Source organism: Tetrao urogallus (assembly GCF_951394365.1).
Source record: "Tetrao urogallus genome assembly, chromosome: 17".
Lineage (NCBI taxonomy): Eukaryota > Metazoa > Chordata > Aves > Galliformes > Phasianidae > Tetrao > Tetrao urogallus.
In genome coordinates, this window is record NC_136830.1 from 11,669,151 (window position 1) to 11,689,066 (window position 19,916).

General features: G+C 40.0%; 1 protein-coding gene across 1 annotated transcript in view; it reads left to right on the plus strand.

The window, feature by feature from the left end:
• The window catches only part of MED13L (mediator complex subunit 13L), a gene marked incomplete at both ends in the record, with an annotated part of 176,746 nt that overhangs the window by 150,400 nt on the left and 6,430 nt on the right, over positions 1 to 19,916 (plus strand). The window contains 12 exons of the mRNA XM_079543939.1: positions 495 to 1,441; positions 1,905 to 2,084; positions 3,449 to 3,672; positions 4,528 to 4,720; positions 6,412 to 6,856; positions 8,447 to 8,666; positions 10,519 to 10,707; positions 13,295 to 13,518; positions 14,031 to 14,173; positions 16,025 to 16,183; positions 17,217 to 17,393; positions 19,596 to 19,750. Coding sequence (XP_079400065.1) covers positions 495 to 1,441; positions 1,905 to 2,084; positions 3,449 to 3,672; positions 4,528 to 4,720; positions 6,412 to 6,856; positions 8,447 to 8,666; positions 10,519 to 10,707; positions 13,295 to 13,518; positions 14,031 to 14,173; positions 16,025 to 16,183; positions 17,217 to 17,393; positions 19,596 to 19,750 — 3,256 coding nt within the window. The remainder of the gene's footprint in view (positions 1 to 494; positions 1,442 to 1,904; positions 2,085 to 3,448; positions 3,673 to 4,527; positions 4,721 to 6,411; positions 6,857 to 8,446; positions 8,667 to 10,518; positions 10,708 to 13,294; positions 13,519 to 14,030; positions 14,174 to 16,024; positions 16,184 to 17,216; positions 17,394 to 19,595; positions 19,751 to 19,916) is intronic.

Below are 19,916 nucleotides of genomic sequence, written 5' to 3' on the forward strand. Positions count from 1 at the left end.
GCTGCATTACTTCTGAAAACTATTTCAAAAATAAGGTAACATTTCCATTACTCTGAAATACTTCCTTAATTTCCACTGCTGTACATCTTTTTACATATAATTGTGCTTAAAACAATAACAAAAAGTATTATTTTTTCTCTTTTTTCCTAGAAGAATAAACGAATATCCTGGAAACTTAGCAATTTATCTACAGGTTCTATTAAAGAGCATTTGAGTTTTATCCCACAAGAATAATCTTTAAGAGGGTTAAGTGCCTGAGGTGATCCCATTTTATCATACTGATAAGAAACAGGCGAGGATTACAGTTTTAGTTGAAAGAGACATGAGTATGAAAAGTTATGAGCACAACATCTGACGGTGTTCCTTTACTGCAGTTACAGTGAATCCTTCGGGTTTTCATTGACTTTCTGTATGTAAAAATAAGTTTTGATGAAATCAGTCTTCACAACCAACCAGATTGTTGCGTATGACTGTTTTTCTTGTATTCCTTGTAGCAATGTGCCTAGTGTTGGGAGTCTGGCTGACCAAGACTATCTTCAGATGAACACTCCTCAGATGAACACACCAGTGACGCTGAATAGCACTGCTCCGGCCAGCAACAGTGGAGCAGGAGTTCTGCCATCACCAGCAACTCCCCGCTTCTCTGTCCCTACCCCACGCACTCCCAGGACCCCAAGGACTCCCAGAGGTGGGGGGACTGCGAGCGGTCAAGGATCTGTAAAATATGACAGCACAGATCAAGGTTCGCCTGCTTCTACCCCTTCTACAACACGACCACTCAATTCTGTGGAACCAGCCACCGTTCAGCCCATCCCAGAAGCCCACAGCCTCTACGTGACGTTGATTCTTTCAGACTCCGTGCTGAACATCTTCAAAGATCGTAACTTTGATAGTTGTTGTATATGCGCCTGCAACATGAATATTAAAGGGGCAGATGTCGGGTTATACATCCCAGATTCATCTAATGAGGATCAGTACCGTTGCACCTGTGGCTTTAGTGCTATTATGAACCGTAAACTAGGCTACAACTCTGGGCTCTTCATTGAGGATGAGTTGGATATTTTTGGCAAGACCTCGGACATTGGCCAAGCCGCAGAGAGACGACTGATGATATGTCAAAGTAATTTGATCTCTCAGATGGGAGAGGGAGCTAGAAGGACCCAGGAACCTCCAATGAGCCTCCTTCTCCTCCTCCAGAATCAGCACACGCAGCCTTTCACATCTCTGAGCTGCTTGGATTACATGTCCTCCAATAATCGTCAGACGCTCCCATGTATGAACTGGAGTTATGACAGACTGCAGGCAGACAGTAACGATTCCTGGATAGAATGCTTCAATGCCCTTGAGCAAGGCAGGCAGTATGTTGATAACCCCACTGGTGGGAAAGTGGATGAAGCCCTAGTAAGAAGTGCCACTGTGCATTCTTGGCCTCACAGCAATGGTATGGATCCAAACAGATTTCTTTGAACTTTAGAAGTGTGTTTGACAATAGGGATTTAACTTTATGTGGGAAACAAAGTGGGAAAACATTCTAGAATCAAAGTAGGTTTTTGAAAGCTTTACAAATGACTTAGAAAACCACAGTGGTCCACTTGTCCTTAGCATTTAGAGACAGTGATCTAAATCTCAGAACTTGCATCAGTTCACAAAGCTAAAGTGGAGACAGCCAGTGTTAACTAACATTGAAAGGTATGTGAAAAGGACTGTTAGGACAGCTTTATTTCCATAATGGCTTCATAAAGCACCACATTAAATTCCATTAAGCTAATTAGAGTTATTCAGCTTTTATGGGCACTGTGAAGAGCAGTAGAAAGGAACAATAAATGGAAAAAAAATGCTGTCACCTCAGAAGGAATCTTTCTGTTCCTTGCTGGAAATGATGGATGCTCCATTGTCTTTTGTAGTGTTGGACATCAGCATGCTCTCCTCCCAGGATGTGGTGCGTATGCTGCTGTCACTGCAGCCCTTTCTCCAGGATGCCATCCAGAAGAAGCGAACAGGAAGGACCTGGGAGAACATCCAGCACGTGCAGGGACCACTCACATGGCAGCAGTTCCACAAGATGGCGGGACGAGGAACCTATGGTATGAATGCTGTGCAATATGCTTAACAGATAAAATGAAAGTATAGTTTTCTAGAAATGGATGTACACTTTGTTCTGGAAAAAACATTATGAGCAGCAGGCTCTTTGGTTAGATTGTAATGGTCTTAAATGCCATCTGCAGCACATTGCTTGAATACTGCAGTGGAGGTTTTGTCCTTCAAGACAATAAATATTTACACTGTGCAGAGCTGCTGGATGAGAGCTGAGTCTGTATTTTGGCTTGCACTGTATATACGTAACACAAAGAGAGGAAGCTGTTAAAATTGCACCAGATAATAAAGGAAGAGGAGGTTCCTGAGCCAATGCTCAAACCCTCCAAATACTAAAAATGCATAGTTTCTCCATAGAGGTATGCTCATTCTGAGGTTTCCTGTTTACTAAGGTATGGCAGTTTCCAAGTAGTAATTCATACTTCTCAAAAATAGGCATTACAGAATAGGTTTTGTACATGCATGTTTGGATAACAATGACTGACCTTTAGATGGGCATTTCTTGCTTGCGTCTTATTTGAGTTTTGACACAGTCTTGCTTAGGTGTTTTTTTTCTTCTGTTCTGTTGTCTCATGTTCCCTCTGCTAGTGTTTGATGTATTGCTACTTCCCTTTGAGGCTAGGACAATTTTGTGTTAACTGCAGTTCTCGTCTTAAGCTGTTTTGCTTTATGAGAAGTATTTCTAATGTAATGTTTTGTCCAGCATTTGTAAATTTAAGAGTTAGTTAGGATCTGCCAACTATTATCAGAGTACAAAACTAGAATTGCTATATAGTAAGTAGCAGAGCCTTTGATGCAGATTCAGCAATTTTTATTGAATGTTGACTTTTTAATAAAGTTGTTTTATAGCAGAAACTATCAGCTTATTTTTGTTTGGGTTTTTTCAATAGTATGAGCAGTATTTCTCATGAGCAGTGACTGGAGGTTAGTATGCTGAACTTGATGGTAGATCTCTGAGCTCTGACAGCAGAGTGCCTCAGTAGGGAGAGGAACAGAAGGCAATTTTTTGAATTAGGATAACTTTGATTACTAATATATGCCCTAGGAATAATTTTTGGCTAACCGTTTTGTTCGGTAGTATTGCACCTCCAGCTGGAGACTGCTCCATAAAATCAGATTTTATTGTATTCGTGTTACTGCTTTTGGTTGAAGAGGCACTGGTGAAGTGTGGTTATGGTTGTGACAAAGTGAAAATTCTTCCAAGTCGGCAATATTAAGACTCAGGAGGGGCATTTAAAGTATGGTATAAAATGTAGCAAGGGATTAGGGATTTCCAGTATTTCATCAGAGAACCCACTGCAGTTAAACCAGTTGTTTCAACATCGTCTTCTCTTTCTCTTTTTTTGTTCCTAAGGCTCTGAGGAATCTCCTGAGCCTCTTCCAATCCCAACTTTACTGGTGGGATATGACAAGGACTTCCTGACAATCTCTCCATTCTCCTTGCCATTCTGGGAGAGGCTGTTGCTCGACCCATATGGGGGCCATCGGGATGTCGCCTATATTGTGGTGTGTCCAGAAAATGAGGCCTTGCTCGATGGAGCCAAAACTTTCTTCAGGGACTTGAGTGCTGTATACGAGGTTGGAAAGAAAAGCTTTGTTGAGTTATTTCTTATTTATGCATCATTTCTGCTTTGCTGAATGTTCCTTGCGAAACATCCTCAGTTGTTGAACAATTATTTGTATACAGATTTGTTTTCTTTGAGGACTTTCTGCACTTTCAGAGTCAAGAATGCCTAATTGAGTTATACTGTTAGGATTTTAATTCCATTATGAAAAGGAAATTCAATCTTGTAATACAGCCATGTGCAGTGGTGGTTGGTGTTTCAGTAGTATCAACTGAATGTTTTTGTGTGGCTTGTCTGGATAAGCTAAATCTGCTTAAGACATTCCTCAAATATCATTGAGATGAACAAACTATAAAAAGCTAAAACCACTATTTCATACAGGGTGCTGGAATATCAGTGCAGCAGGAACTCACTATATTCAGCAGTAGCTCATTATAATCAGCAGAAGAATATTTTCTATGTAATGTATTAATCCCTTTGCTGGCCTCTTGACCATTTCAGTAAATGGGATGGGGAACATGGCTTGGGAACTTACCTTATTTGATTGAAATTTTCAGAGAGTGCAGTACCAGTATTGATACCATTGCAACCTAACACACTGAGACCCAATCAAATCTACAGAGTAAGGGATGGATGAAAGCAGCTGTTTTCTTTTTCTTTGTTTAATCATGGTCGCTGCATACTATTGAATGACAAGATTGCTTTGTAACCTTCCATTCAATCCTTTGTTGAATTATCTTTGGATTTTATGTTTAATAGGACAGCACCATAAGTGTGGTGGTCATACAGAGCTTAAGCTACAAAGCACTCTGCATAACTCCTTCGGGTGCTCAGCATCCACTGACAAGTATTTCTTCTTCCTCACCAGATGTGTAGGCTTGGCCAACACAAACCAATCTGCAAAGTGTTACGCGATGGGATTATGCGGGTGGGAAAGACTGTGGCACAAAAGCTGACGGATGAGCTGGTGAGCGAATGGTTTAACCAGCCCTGGGGCACTGAGGAGTGCGACAATCATTCCAGGCTCAAACTTTATGCTCAAGTTTGCCGGCATCACCTAGGTAAGTGTGCCAGCGTGCCAGCAAGGCTCTTCTGGTTGGCTGAAGGTGTTTTAGAGGGTACCTGCAGCTATTGGAAGGGAGTTTCTCTTAAGATATGGATTAAGATCTGCTTAGAAATAGCATATGATCGTGTTGTATCTTCCCTTAATCGCTTCTTGGTTAAATTTGCCTATTCAGAAAGTTGGCTTTTATTTATCAGTCTGGTGGTCATGTTAAAGATTCAAAAGCAAATTATTACTTTTTCTAAGAAGTCAGTTTGGTGTAAGACATTGTGTGTCAAAGATGTTCCATAGCTGACTGAATTGATCTCAGTTATATGCTATTCATATGGGATATATCACTGTAGAGGGATATGCCTGGAGTCTTCAAACATAAGATTTATTTAAATTAAAGATGAGATCACTAAAACTGCAAAGGAAGAATGAGTTAATACAGGTGGAAAAAAAAAAAAAAAAGAGCCTACAGTATCCTTTATAAATGAGATACTTTGAACAGCTTTGTGGGAAGGCATTGTCTCCTCTGGACCACATGTAGGCTTATTTCCTTCCTGAAACATACTGGTACATTCTAAAAGACTAAAAAGGAGGTGTTTTATGGCTACCTGCTCTGGTTGTGCTTTTATAACATATCAAAATTGCTTGTTGGGTGACAGATTGTGGAATGAAGTAGAAAGAATGTAGAAGTTTGCTGGGTTATCAGAAAACAGGTCCTGGCTGAGCAGTCCCTGGCATCATCTAACATCTGTACTGCTCCCAGTTTTTGTCTTCTTCCATTCCAGATAGTTCTGCTGAGACGGTGCTGGTTAGCAAGATAGGCAGTGATCACAGAGCACCAGGAACTCTTAAACTTGAGCTGAAATGCACAAACCACCTTTTGTTTTAAAAAACTGGGAATTGTGAATGGTTTTTGGAACAGTTCTTACTCCCTTTGTTCTGGGAAAGGACTCACTGTGCTTAAGTCTGCTTACTGAGAGCTCTGGTGACCTGGTGTTGGAAAAAGGAAGTTTGTGAAAGCGTACGGAGATGAGAACTGTCTGCTCAGTTCCACAGACTGCTGAATGCCTCATCCCATCCTTTGAGAAAAGTTTGGCAGAGCATGATAGGGCTTGTTTATCTCAAATAATCAAGTTTCTATATCCATTCTGCTTTTAGTTTTAATTTACCACAAAACTGAGAGGGAGAAGTTACTCTTTAACATAAGAACTCGAGGCATACATGTAGAAATATATAGTGTGTGCACAGCAGAGTGATCACTCTGATATCTTTTTCTGATGCTCAGGAGCAGAAATAACTATATTAAAATTTATTATTGTAGCTCAAGTAAAAAGGTCTGTTAGATCTTCAGTCTGATGAAAATAACGTGTGATAGATGGCAGAGCCAAACACCAAGTAGGGTGTTATCCTAACGTGGTCAAAGCGGAGGTAATAACGTGTCAGTACCAACTTTGATCCACAGAGCTTTGCAAAGTCAGTCCTGTTTCTACAGACATCTGATTCACATCAGTTGAACTGAAACTCTGAAGAATGGACTCCAAACTAAATATTTATAATGGAGATTATATTCACTTAGCTTTTGTACATTCTTAGAATACTCTGAAGACATAGAAAAAGTTGTATAACTTTACGGTTAATCCCGCTCACTTTTATCTAAGACTGTCATTAATTTCCTTTCCTTTTTATATGCCATTTCAGCACCTTACTTAGCCACTCTGCAGCTTGACAGCAGCCTGTTGCTACCACCGAAGTACCAAACCCCAGCGCCAGCAAGCCAGACTCAGACAATACCTGGGAACACTGGACCTGTACCCTCAAACTCAACATGTCTTTCCACTTCTGGGGCACCACCGACAGGCAGTTCTTTTAACTCCACACCCAATGGTGGGACCACTAGCCTTCCTGCAGGAAGTAGCTCATCCTCTGGATCCTCTGTGCCACAGCTGTCAGCATCTTCTGCAACACCTGGTGTTAACCAGATGAGCGCTACCCCTACCCCAGGGTTTAGTGGGAACATTGGTTCAGGGCAAAACACCAGCACTGGGGGAAATGCAGCAGATCGCTCACAAGGAAGCACGGGTCCTGGGGGAGACACAGAAGCAGGTCAAAACTTATCACAACAGCAACAAGAAGGACAGGAAGGGTAAGTGCTCAAATTGCTCAAAATACAAATAAAACCAATGTTTTCCTGCTTTCATACATCTCATAATCTTTATCTCAGTCCTTGAAAGAGCCTTGGATGTGTGCAGTACTGCTGTCCAGATATAAATGAAACAGGGCTCTTTTTTATTCATTTCTAGTCATAGCACCATAGAATCTTTAGGGTTGGAAGGGACTTGTAATCCAACTCCCCCGAAGTGAGCAGGGACACCTACAGATCAATCTGGTGCTCAGAGCCCTGTCCAGCCTGACCTTGGATGTCTGCAGGAACGGGGCATGCACCGCCTCTCTGGACAGCCTGTGCCAGCACCTCACCACCCTCACTGTAAAGGGCTTTTTCCTTATACCCAACCTAAATCTACCCTCGTTTCTGATGAGAGAAGTTGGAAAAAATAACCTCCTTTTTTCAATATAAGAAATTAAGCTTGAGTCTGCTACATGAAAATGGCTCTTGTGGTTCTGTTTGAGATGCCCCAGGGTACCCTACCTGGACTGTGTTTGCACTTCAAGAAAAACACAAGGTGTCTTAAGTTCTGTGCCGTATCTGCTAGCTCCATTTCTCTGCTGTCTGGTACTGCAGGATATCTCATGTGGCACCTAACACCTCTTAGATGGGCAACTCTAGCATGCCTGTAATATTAACAGAAACAAAATAAGATTCATAGTGTTGTTTTCTTTCCCTGAATATCTTGTATTGCAAGTGCTTTATGCGTTGCAAAACCCATCTGAAAGAAGGGTTGTATTCCTGTTACTTGAAAACGAGGGCCTTATTACAGTCATCCATCAAACATAAAAATTAGGAAAATGTTTCTTAACATCTTATGTGACTTCCTGAGTGAACATGTTTTTCATTACTCATGTAATAATGCGTATTACTAATAGTTATGATGAATGTTGTGCAGTTCCTGAATCTTAAGTGAAAAGCCCACATCCTGTACTAGTTTGGGTTATTCTTAAGACATCTGTTCACTAGATCTATGCAAAATACCTCTATCAATTGCAGTGGGGTTTCTGACAGAATGAGTCTGAGCTGCTTTTATCACTTACAGATGTTGAGCCTCCCCGTCATGGTTGAGGCATGGAGGAGTATTTTACAAAGTTAAAAACGTTCAGTTGCTCCCTCCATTGCCAAGGGAACCTTTTCTGTAACGAATTAGAGGACTTCAGTCTCTATGAATATTTCTTTGGTACTCAGTTCTCAATGTCTTCTCTCACAAAAGAAAATCCCAAACCAACACCAAAACCGAGGCGAGCACAAACATGAGATAACTCACAGACTTAATACTTAGTCAGCTTTTCCATTTTCCTCAGACCTAAACTACAGTAATTGCATTCAGTGATTTTGTATTAGAATTCATGGTATCTTTAATGCATCATTTCCAAAGGGTGCTTTGAATTAAGTGTCTGTGAGTACAAGTCATCCTTCCTCAATCACTGTTGCTGTTTTTAGTTTTGTTTCTGAACGCAAGAATCACTTGCTACTCCCCTGCTTCGACCTCACAAGCTTTTACTCCAAAAACAATACTTAACAACTCTAATTTACCTCTGAATGTAACAACACACATCTCTCTAGTGTTACAGAGAGAGAGAGAATAGGGATTCCCACTGAACCGGAGTCTGCAGACAGCAATGCCTATCCTCCAGCAGTTGTCATCTACATGGTGGATCCGTTTACCTACACCGCAGATGAGGAATCGGCCTCAACCAACTTTTGGCTATTGAGTTTGATGAGATGCTACACAGAAATGCTGGATAACTTACCTGAGAATATGAGGAATTCTTTCATTCTCCAGGTAAATTCTACCTCATTCTGCGTCTTCGTATGTGGGAGTCATTCTATCACAGCATTTTTGTTGTTGTACTGAGGGAGACAAAATGCAAGATAATATATAAAATCTCAGAACTGGTTACAAATTACATAGTTAGAAGCACAAAGCTCGTACTTGTTCTGGTGATGAGATTAATTTAAAGCAGCCACTGTATCCTCGCAACAAATGTGTTGCCTGGCTCCAGCAATCACGTGCAGTAGATGCTTTCTGAAGAGGGATGTCTGTTATTTAACTTGCAACTTGAGTAGCCATGGCCAAGGGAAAAAAGTCCGTTTTCTCCTTTAATTTCTTTGCATGTTAAATTGTTTGCTTTTTATATTCACTCTGAATTATATTGTTTAATCCAAAAGAAGTATGTGCAACCAGACATTTAATGCATAATTTAACTGTAGTATTGTTATTATCTGCTTCTTAAAAATAATTTACCATGTAACTTGGCGTATAATAATAATTACTTACTATGGAATTACTCAAGAATTGAATTTGCGTAGTCAGAAACAGAGCTTGGCCTATTGCCCAGACTGGCTACATTTTGCCATGCCTCTTCTTTCAGGGCTAGAAGTTCAGCCTAAATAACTGCAGAGGAGAATGGGAAGCTAGAAATTATGAGCGGTGCATGCATGTGTGCTGCATATGCAAGAAGCAGCATGTGAAGAAGTTTTGAATGCCTTTTTCACTTATGCTCAACTTGCCTTAAAAATATTTCATTGTAATTAAAGGATGAATCAGGAGCTTTTGTAGCATCTCAAATTGGGCATAATATTGGGCAAATATTTGTCATTTTTGACTGTTTTGGTTGGGATGAGGGAAAACTGTCACCAAAATACTCTGTGCATGGGAATGAACTGAAAATCAGTCACAGTTGCAAGTTGTGGCAGTCTTTTGGCAATTTAATTGATGCAGAGATGAAGATGCTAAAAACATGGATAGCTATTGACACTGAAATAGCTGAAAAAAACCAATAGCCTGCATTCTGCAGTTGTATCTTAGTCTGTGCAGGACAATGCTGAATGGGCTTGCAGACTTCTGAGACGCGCTGTTCATTGTCTGGGCACCTACAGTTTGCTTCCCAAAATATGTGGCGTTTTACAAATCTGAAGTCAAAACAGTAGGCAATTTTTACTAAGGGATGTATTCACCAGCCCAATATTCTCACAGCTGTATGTGGTATGTACTTACATTGCTCCAAAAGTAATGCCTCCTACTTACTTCCATGGAAACTACAGAAGATACAAAGAGCACAATAATGGTATTAGATACAGCACATTCTCAGCTGCAGAACACTCTTTTTCAACACAGTCACTGCCATTAGCTTTGCATTTTCACCAGCAATGAACAAGAGCTGCATGCTGTTTCAAAATTTCTTTCAAAATATACCAAAACAAATTATGTATACGTATGTATTACAATTCACAGTGTTGGAAAAGCCCAGCTACTGAAAAGTTCTCAAACCACAGAAAACCTTGTAATTTAAGTTCTGCTCTCTACAGTAGTAAGAATGATGCTGTAGTGCTGATTCGCGTATGAACAGCAAACAAATCTTGGTTCTTAGTTAATATTTCCCAACCTTAAAATGTATCACTGTAATGGAAACAGCACTTCTGCATGGCAGAATATAGCCAGTGACTGGTGCCATCATTCATGCAAAAAGGTGGCAGCCCTGGTGGGAAACAACTGGCACAATAATGAAAATAGATGAATGCAACAGGCCAAGCATCGTGGACTGATGGATGTGTTAGTCTGGGTGAGGTTGGTATTAATGAACAGCTCTTTGAAGACGTTTAATCGTGTTTCATTGTTTATATGAATTACATAGATTGTGCCTTGCCAGTACATGCTGCAGACAATGAAGGACGAGCAGGTTTTCTACATTCAGCACTTGAAGTCTTTGGCATTTTCAGTGTACTGCCAATGCAGGAGGCCATTGCCCACACAGATTCACATCAAGTCTCTCACAGGCTTTGGGCCAGCTGCCAGCATCGAGATGACCCTCAAAAATCCAGAGGTCAGTATTAGTGTCAAGAGAATAAAAGCTTGCTAATAAAATGTAACCACTTAGTAAGAAAAAAGTATTTTTTCAAAGGGAAAAGGTAAGGTGACGCTAAATAGAAATTAGTAAGAAATATCCCAGACTGCTAGCTTTCAAAAAATGTCAAGCTTAAGGTCTTGAATTAAAGTAAGAGGTTGAATTTACACTTTGAGTAAAGAAAGAGAAAATATAAGTTCTTTGGGATTCTGAGATAGTTTGTAATTTTTGTCTGTATCAGACCTACAAGAAAGCATTTATGTCTATTGTTTGTATATGTGTGCATATATATGAAATAATTTGCTGTGCATAATTGTGTATATTTTACTAATTCTCTGAGGTAGTGGAGAAATCCCCCTACTTCAGCGGGCTTATCTTTCATCTGCTTTTTTAAACTGTAAATATTCAAGCCCTGTTTGTGGAATATCAGGGATTTCAAAAGGTTAATAACCCATCCTACTTTCTGTGAATGTTTCTCATTCTTCGAAAGATAACGATGACTGATTCATCTAATTTAATGAGCCAGCACAACACTTAAGCACTTGCCTTGGGATCAAGATGTGCTTGTTAGAGTTTAAAAACCTCGTTTCAAAATAATCATAAAACCAAAATATGAGTATGTTTCATTACTGATATCTCCATTGACTGCTTCTGGTTTCATGTCTGAAAGCAGCAGCACCCCAGGCATATCCTCTTTGCACTCTGACCTCATTCTTCCATCAAGGATGGATTTTGCATCCACAGGATGAATTTTGCAGCAAGTTGCAGTGGTCAGACATCAGTGTAGCTGAGTGTAAGGAGAAGAGCAATATACTTGCAAGACCCCTGCAAGTGTCTCCCTCCATTTAATGAATGCTCCTACACTGTTGTCAAGGTATACTTCTACAAAATGACATAAGCAGAAATGATACCCCACAATGTGTCCAGGAAAGCAGTGTAAACTTTATTTTTATGAGCTGATTACCTTGCACTTTGCATTTTGCATTTTGTATTTAAATTTCTGAAGGTCTCTTCAGGAAAAAAAAAAAAAAAAAAAAAAAAAAAGCCAGAGGAATAGGAGGATAATGTTTTCATGAGCAGCTGCTTGCATTTAGCATCATTAATGAATGTCTCCTCTCTCCATTTTCCGTGTGCTTGCTCTCCATCTGCACTGCAAACTCCAAACTTTGCCTGAAAATTTAGGAAAATACCCTGGCTATTTCTATATAGTTAATTATGTCTTGTCAGGCCCATGGTGTTTTTTCTCCAGAGAGGTGTTATAAAGCAAAGGCAGATTCGGGGCTCAGCATCTGGAAAGCAACTGTGCAGAAGATGACCTGGGGCCAAGTTTATTTAAGTTGAATATAAGCCAGCAATGTGCCCTTACAGCAAAGCAAGCCAGCAGCACCCCGTTCTACATTAGCAAGGGTGCTGGCAGCTGAGCCAGGGAGGTGGTTATTCCCCTCTCCTCAGTACTGCTGGGACCACACCTGTAGTACTGGATCTGAAGCCAATCCAGCAAAAGGCCACAGAGATGATGAAAGGACTGGAGCATCTGACATCTGAGGGGGGCTGAGAATGCTGAAATGGCAGCACAAACTGAAATACAGGAAATTCAGTTTAAATAAAAACCCTAACCCTAAAACGCTCAGTCATTGCATTGGTGATCCAACACTGCAACAGGTTGCTCAGGCAATTTGCCTGGCCAGAGCCCTGGTAATCTTATCTAATTGTCCCTGCTTTGAGCAGGAGGTCCCTTCTAGTCTAAGCCTTCTATGATTTGGTGGAAAAAAAAAAAGGAAGATTTAATGATTTACTGCTATCAGGGTCAGTAGGAGAACTGTACGTGGTATTATTTACAATACTAATTTGCTTCCTCTTATCATTAAACATTATGAAATGGCCTTGATTTCTTACAGACTCCTACAGGTTAGTGTTCTGAGGGGCTGCTGGTGGCTTATTTCTTAAAGATAAGCAGTATAATGCATACAGAGGATCTGATTAATTAGCAGGCCAATGTTCAGCTGTATCAAAGACCAAAGTGTTTCTGAAAGGAAACTGTGAGATAAAACAGACAGAATTTCAGACATCATGCCTAACGTTCATGACAGTATGATATACCTCATGCCCAGATAGAAGGAAATAGTTTGAGCTCTGCCTTTACTGTTTTTAACTCCCTGATACCTCACATCAAATTGCATCCATAGTTCTGCAGTTAGTATGTGAATGGACAAAAGTGAGAAGATGCCATCAATTTTAGCAAATGATATATAGAAGCACAGGTTTCAGGTCCTCCTTGTCTTGGTGATTGATAGCAGCTTTGTGCAAAGGCTGCTTCATTCCATCGTTTCCCTATATATAAAAAGAAATCCTTAGATAAGTAAGTTTTGAATTACATCAGTTTAAACTAGCAGGAATGATTTGTCTACATCACCCCTTTTTCCAGAATCTCTTTTGACTATGAATGTCTTCAACCTATACATTGTTTCAAACTCATTTTTTTCTGTCCTTGCTGCCAGTCTATGCTGTATACTTCTTGCATGAAATAGTTATATGTCTGCTGATTGTTATGTTGACTTTATTGCAGAGGCCCAGCCCAATCCAGCTATACTCACCTCCTTTCATACTGGCACCCATCAAGGACAAACAGACAGAGCTGGGAGAAACATTTGGAGAGGCCAGTCAGAAATACAACGTGCTTTTTGTTGGCTATTGTTTGTCCCATGATCAGCGCTGGCTTCTGGCATCCTGCACGGATCTTCATGGTGAATTGCTGGAAACCTGCATCGTTAACATTGATTTACCAAACAGGTAAAAACCTTGATTTTTTTGCATTAAATCTAGTTCTGTAGTTATCAAACCTCACTGTTTATCTGTAACTACTATTCTGTAGTTATCAAAACCTCATCATCCCTCACTGCATTTCTTTCTTGCACATCTCATTCTAATTTTATTTCCTGTTGTGATCATGATAATGTTAGCAGTGATCATGTTTAAATTGACATTTTATAGTATTAAACTTACAAATCAGAGAGAGAGAAGTTGTTGTTGTATTACACTTGTTTCACAAACACTACCTACAAATCTTACCTTCAAGAACAACTTGTATGTTGCTCAGCATACTGACACCTCTCATTACCATTGCAATACCAGTACTGAAAGCAGACAGATTTTCTGCTTCATATGAGGAAGGTAAGGCAGACACTCTACAGAGCTGCAAGAGCTCCTATAGATGTTAAGCAGTGACATAACTGTGTACAGTAGAAATCTGGATATTATCCTTGATTCTATGTAACCCATTTTTTTTCTCTGTTACTCTACAGGTCAAGGAGGAGCAAGTTGTCTGCACGTAAAATCGGTCTGCAGAAGCTGTGGGAATGGTGTATTGGTATTGTACAGATGACATCACTGCCTTGGAGAGTTGTCATAGGGCGGCTCGGCCGCCTCGGCCATGGGGAGTTAAAAGGTCTGTGATGCCAGCACTGTCACTGCCAGTGGTCTTGGTTGTTTTGCAAAGCAGGGTGTTTTACAGAGTTGATCACGAACCTTTAAAGCTGGGAAAATTAGATTGATAATCCAATCCTGGCACTGGATTTTTGTAGTGCTTTTTATAAGCATTTGCTGCAATCTGTCCATGTTTGTATGCTGGGCCTGATGCTACTCTCACACATCTTGTAGATGTTGTGCAGATTAACATAGAATCATAGAATCACAAGGTTGGAAACGACCTGCAAGATCATCTAGTCCAACCGTCCTCCCATCACCATCACTACCACAAGCACTAAACCACATCTCACAGCTCCTCATCCTCTTGAACACTGCCAGGGATGGCGACTTCACCACCTCCCTGTGCAGCCATTCCAGCACCTGACCACTCTCTGAGAGAAAAAGTTCTTCCTTGTGTCCAACCTAAACCTCCACTGGTACAACTTGCGGCCATTTCCTCATGTCCTGTTTGTTGCCTGGAGAAGAGGCCAAACCCTTCCTCATCACAACCTCCCTTCAGGAAGTTGTAGAGTGCTAACGTAACTAACATTTGCAGAGGATATTTCCAACTGGAAGTCAGCACTGGGTTTGGTCGTGTTAGGAATAGATTTCTCAGAATCATAGAGTTGCTCAGGTTGGAAAAGATCTTAAAGATCATCAAGTCCAACCACAGCCTAGCAGTAGTTGCCCTGTCACAGGAACAGGATTCAGTTGTGATTCTTCACTTTCAAACAGAAATACTTGGAAATGAGGTTAATGAATCAAAAAAAATCTTTTTTTTCTGTGGTATACAAAACTAAGTGATGATGGGCATTAGCCAGCAACAAGGCTCCCTGCAGTCCACAAAGAGTTCCCAAGATTTAGCATTCCTAACAGCTCAGATGGAACAGCAACCTCTGGAGTGCTTTAGGTTCAGATCCCTTAATGCAGCAAGGGAAGGAAGTGCCTTGCTTCATTTCAGCAGTGATTCCTCTCTAGTTCCATCTAGTAGATGCATTTGGCAGCTCCTCTTTCTTCTCTAATGACCGTGGCCACTAGTCAGCTCTTGGCTGGTTGGTCAAAAAATGGGGTTCTGAGAAGGTGCTCTGCATCTTCATTTGTCTCCTTATTTCAAACATGAAGAGAAATTAGGCAGGCAAACACAGACATGAGTGAATGTCCTTTTATCGTGATAAATGAATGTGATGTGAATTCCTCTACTTAGCTTATTGTAAGAGGTTCTGTATTTCATAAGACAGGAAAAAAATAGAAAAACAGTGCATAATAAATAACAGTTCAGTCTAAAAGCACAAAGAATTACTCCGGGGGCAAGAAGCACCAATTCAATGCCTTCTCCCATCCAGTACATGTAGGGAAGAAGGGATGTTGCCTGCCCTGTTAAGGGAATTTGTTATCCCTCATATACATGGGAGTTAATTGGAATGAAGGTAGGATGGCAAACTCAGAGTTTAGTAAGCAGCTCTCTTCCTTTGTTTTCTGAAAGTCAGTTCAGTGACTAACTGTAGTTTCTTAAAGGTATATCCACAGCATTGAAAGACTAACAAAGCTTTCACTTTGTTTTGTTTAGTGTATTTTATTCATTACAAGGCTTAACAAAATTCCTTTTGTGTTCAGTGTGTGAATTCATACCTATTTGCTTACATTTCAAGAGTTATGGTTATGCAGCATGCCAGATGAGAACAGATGTGCTTTTTCAAAAAAGAATCAGTGCAGTTCCTAAAAAGATTTCCATGTAGATGAAAACACTGAAAAAAAAAGAAACATTATGCAAGCAAGTTCTGGATTTTTAGAAACCTCATTATCTGTTCTGTCTAAATTTGCTTCATTTCAGACTGGAGTATCCTCCTTGGGGAATGCTCCCTGCAGACAATCAGCAAACAGCTGAAGGAGGTGTGCCGCATGTGTGGCATCTCATCAGCAGACTCTCCTTCTATCCTCAGTGCCTGCTTAGTTGCCATGGAGCCACAGGGGTCATTTGTCGTCATGCCAGGTGAATTTTATCCAGCTGTTCTAACTTCTTTTATCTTACTTAGCGCATAAGAAGCATGTCAATTCTGGGAGACTTTTGAGCCCAACAAGACTAGCATGGCTGAATGTGGTAGAACATAAGCTGAGCCAGCAGAATTCCCAAAATATCAGGAAGGGTTACGTTGTCTGGTGCCTTAACTCCTAGGAGAAGAGATTACTTTGTGCCACTGGTAATCTGATGACCTTTTCCTTGGGGAGGTCATGTTTCCAAATCGCCCAGTGCTCATTAGCTGAAATGTAGTGTTGTAGAAACCATTATGCAAGGAGGAATGCAGACACTGTTACAGTCTATCATATGAAAGAGTTGGGGGCTAGGGAAGTGGGAGTAAGGATAAACGTGCTTATATTTAAGAATGTTTTTAGATAATTCTTCTGTAAGCATCGATCTATAGGCTTCAATTGAAAGGTTTCGAAGCTTGAGGCCCTTCCATGCTGCATTTTTTCCCTTTTCCTTATTTTGTGTACTTCTTAAGCACATATTTTTTGTGTATATGTTGAGATATCCTTACAAACTACTCTGGCTTTTAGTTTATATAGAAAAGTTTACTATGTGGAACAGAAAGTAAATGAGCTTGAAAAGTTGAATAACTTTCAAAACAGAGTTTTGTAATGTGAAAAAGTAGATGGCAAGTTGTGTCTCTTTCAGTGCCAATCAAAGTGCGGTGTATTGCATAATTTGGAGCTCTATAGGTGTGCCTGTCCAAAATAAATTTGCCTTGCTCATTTAACAAGCAAATCTTTGATTAAGGGGCAGCAAAATGGAAAGGAAAGGTGGGGTATTGTATGGGAATTCACATAGCTGAATGTTATCTATGTGACTTGTGATCTTAATTTCAGGCTTTTCTGGTAATTTATTCTTTTTAAGATAAGAACCTTTAAACATTTTTATTAGCATGCAAATCAAGATTAGATCCTTAGAAATGTAATAGGACATTGAAAGCATATTTTGAAGATGATGCAAATTAATGCCTCTGCCATTGCTTCTTTTCTGGAAGATGCTGTCACTATGGGATCAGTGTTTGGACGAAGTACTGCACTGAACCTGCAGTCATCTCAGCTGAATACCCCTCAGGATGCCTCCTGTACACACATCCTGGTTTTCCCAACCTCTGCTACTATCCAGGTAGCACCAGCAAATTACCCCAATGAGGATGGGTTCAGCCCAACTAATGGTAAGTCAGCCTGTGTCTGGTGTCCTGTTCAAAACACAAGCAGAGCTGTTCCCGTTAGCAGTAAGATCTGAATGGATCTGTCTTCTCCCATGGACCCCATACCACTCTAATTTAATGTAGAGAGCACAAACAATACCTACGTGATAAAGAATAGTATAGTATGTTTTTATAGTGTGTGTTCAGTACTGGTTTATTCCAAAAGCAATATTGGCCAATCAATACACAAAATGGCACTGACTACGAAATGCTTTTTCTTGTCATTGTGATTAACTTGTGACTCAGTCAGGCCAAGTTGATCTGTAGCAGTTGTTTGCTTCGTGGTCTGTGGAGTGGAAAGCTCATGAGGAGGGAAGGTGTTTGTTCTAGAATTTTTGTCTTCCTGTAAAAGAATGCAAAATAGACCAACCAAACTGTGAGATCTCTATTATTAACAGTGTGGATTTTTAAACATACTTAACTCTATAATTTATATCTCCAAGACTCAGCTTAATACTTCATAATAAGTATTTTCCTAACTGTTTTGCCATAGGTTTTTAAAAATGATTGTAAAATAATTCAAACTTACCAGTCACTTAGAATAAAGACGTTTCACTCAGGCAAATTACAGTAGAGAGGGGTAGAAAGGCTCACTATTTTTAATGAAAGAATCTGCTTTGATCTCTTCCTCCGGGAATTTCAGTGGGCCTCAAAGAAGGGAAGTTACCCCTCTTAATACTTAAGCAGCTGTCCTTTCAAAGCCCCAGAATCCTGACTGAATGCTGTGCTGAGGAATATTTAACCTGCATTAACCTGCCCTTTAGTGCTTCAGATGCTAATTAGAATCAGGTACAAGAACTGGCGTTTTCCAAAATGGTGTTAAATTTAATTTTCTTAACTCTGTTCTACTTAATGATTAAACTGCTTCCTATGCTATTAGGCGTCTCATTTATGTTTTGGAGGCTAAGCAGAGCATGACATTAGTTCTGTTTTGTTCAGTGAGGTTGTAGGACAGAAGTTAATAAACTGAGTTAATTCATTGCTTTTGAAATCCAGTCTTTCTCTTCAGAAGATGAAGAAAAACAACCACCTGCCTGTTCCAGCACTAGAGCTTCAGGTTGAAATAAACTAATTCAAGACACGCATTCCTTTCCATTTTCATGTCAAGCAAATTCTTTTTCAAGAGACATTATTTATTGTATGGCACTTCTTAAATTATGTAGAAATGTACTACTCGTATTTAAGGTCTCTGCATTTTACTATAAATCTGGTAGCAATTCTAATTCAGACAGCTCCCAGTGTCCCTTTCTGTCCCCCCAAAAGGTACTTCAGATGTCATTATTACTGTTTAAACATCTTTGCTGAATAAATCTGGATGAGGAAAAAAACGTTTAAGCTGTACTGTGGTGTTTGTAGTTTTCTGCTCTGTGTTCCCCACATCCTCACTTTCCGTCATGTAAATTACCCATATTATCATAACTTGTGTTCCAAATGACTGAGCAATGGAATGTACTTCTCATAGAATGCAAACACATTTTCTGTGTATCTTTACTGCCTTCCCACAAATTAACATAAGGCAAATTAAAATAGCAAGCTATGATAATAAAACCGCATTTAATTTCTGAGATGAAAGTAAAACGTTAAAAGCTGAATTGTAGGAAATTTGAAATGATCCTGAAAGCACATTGCATGTGAATGTGGAGCTGGCCTTGCTGCCCTTCTGCTGGATGCTACCTGATGCTGTGAGCAGCTGCCTTGAAACTGCTGAGACTGCTCCTGGAATACTTGGGGCAAATGTGCCAAGCTGTGTAGCACAGGTCTGGAGAGCAGCACCTGCTGTGGGTAACAAATGTAGGTTTGTTTAACCTATTTCAGCTATATTTTTAAATGGATTTCTGTGAGCGACTGCAGAGAGGTGACATTTTGTCTCAGTTTGGATTGTTGTTAGATTGGCATGACAGGAGCTTTGTTCACTCTCTGAGTGTTGGTAAAATCTGTGATTTTAATAGATGTCAGCCAGCTTCTGCTTCCAAGTCCGTGTGGTTGCAGTCAGAGGAACGAGGAAGGATTCAACAGTAAAATAGTAAAATGTTTATCACTGCTTTCATCTATCTCAAGGGTCTATTTAAAAAAAAAAAAAAAAAAAAGACCATAAATTACAACAGTATTGTAATAGAAATGGACACAGCAGATTGAAATTGATTTTTTTCTTTCTTTCCTTTCCAGATGATATGTTTGACCTCCCATTCCCAGATGACATGGACAATGACATCAGAATTTTAATAACAGGGAACCTTCACTCTTCACCAAATTCTTCCCCAGTTCCTTCTCCTGGATCCCCATCTGGCATTGGAGTGGGATCTCACTACCAACACAGTAGGGTAAGGCTGGGACACTTCTGAGCTACTTAAAATAAAACAGAAAGACCCAAACTCTCCAACAAAATCTTTTTTCCCACTGTTAATTTTCAAGCATTGTTCGGTCAAAATTAATTAAATTAATGAAATTAATTGAGCTGAAAGTAACGTTAAAATTGGAGAGACTGGC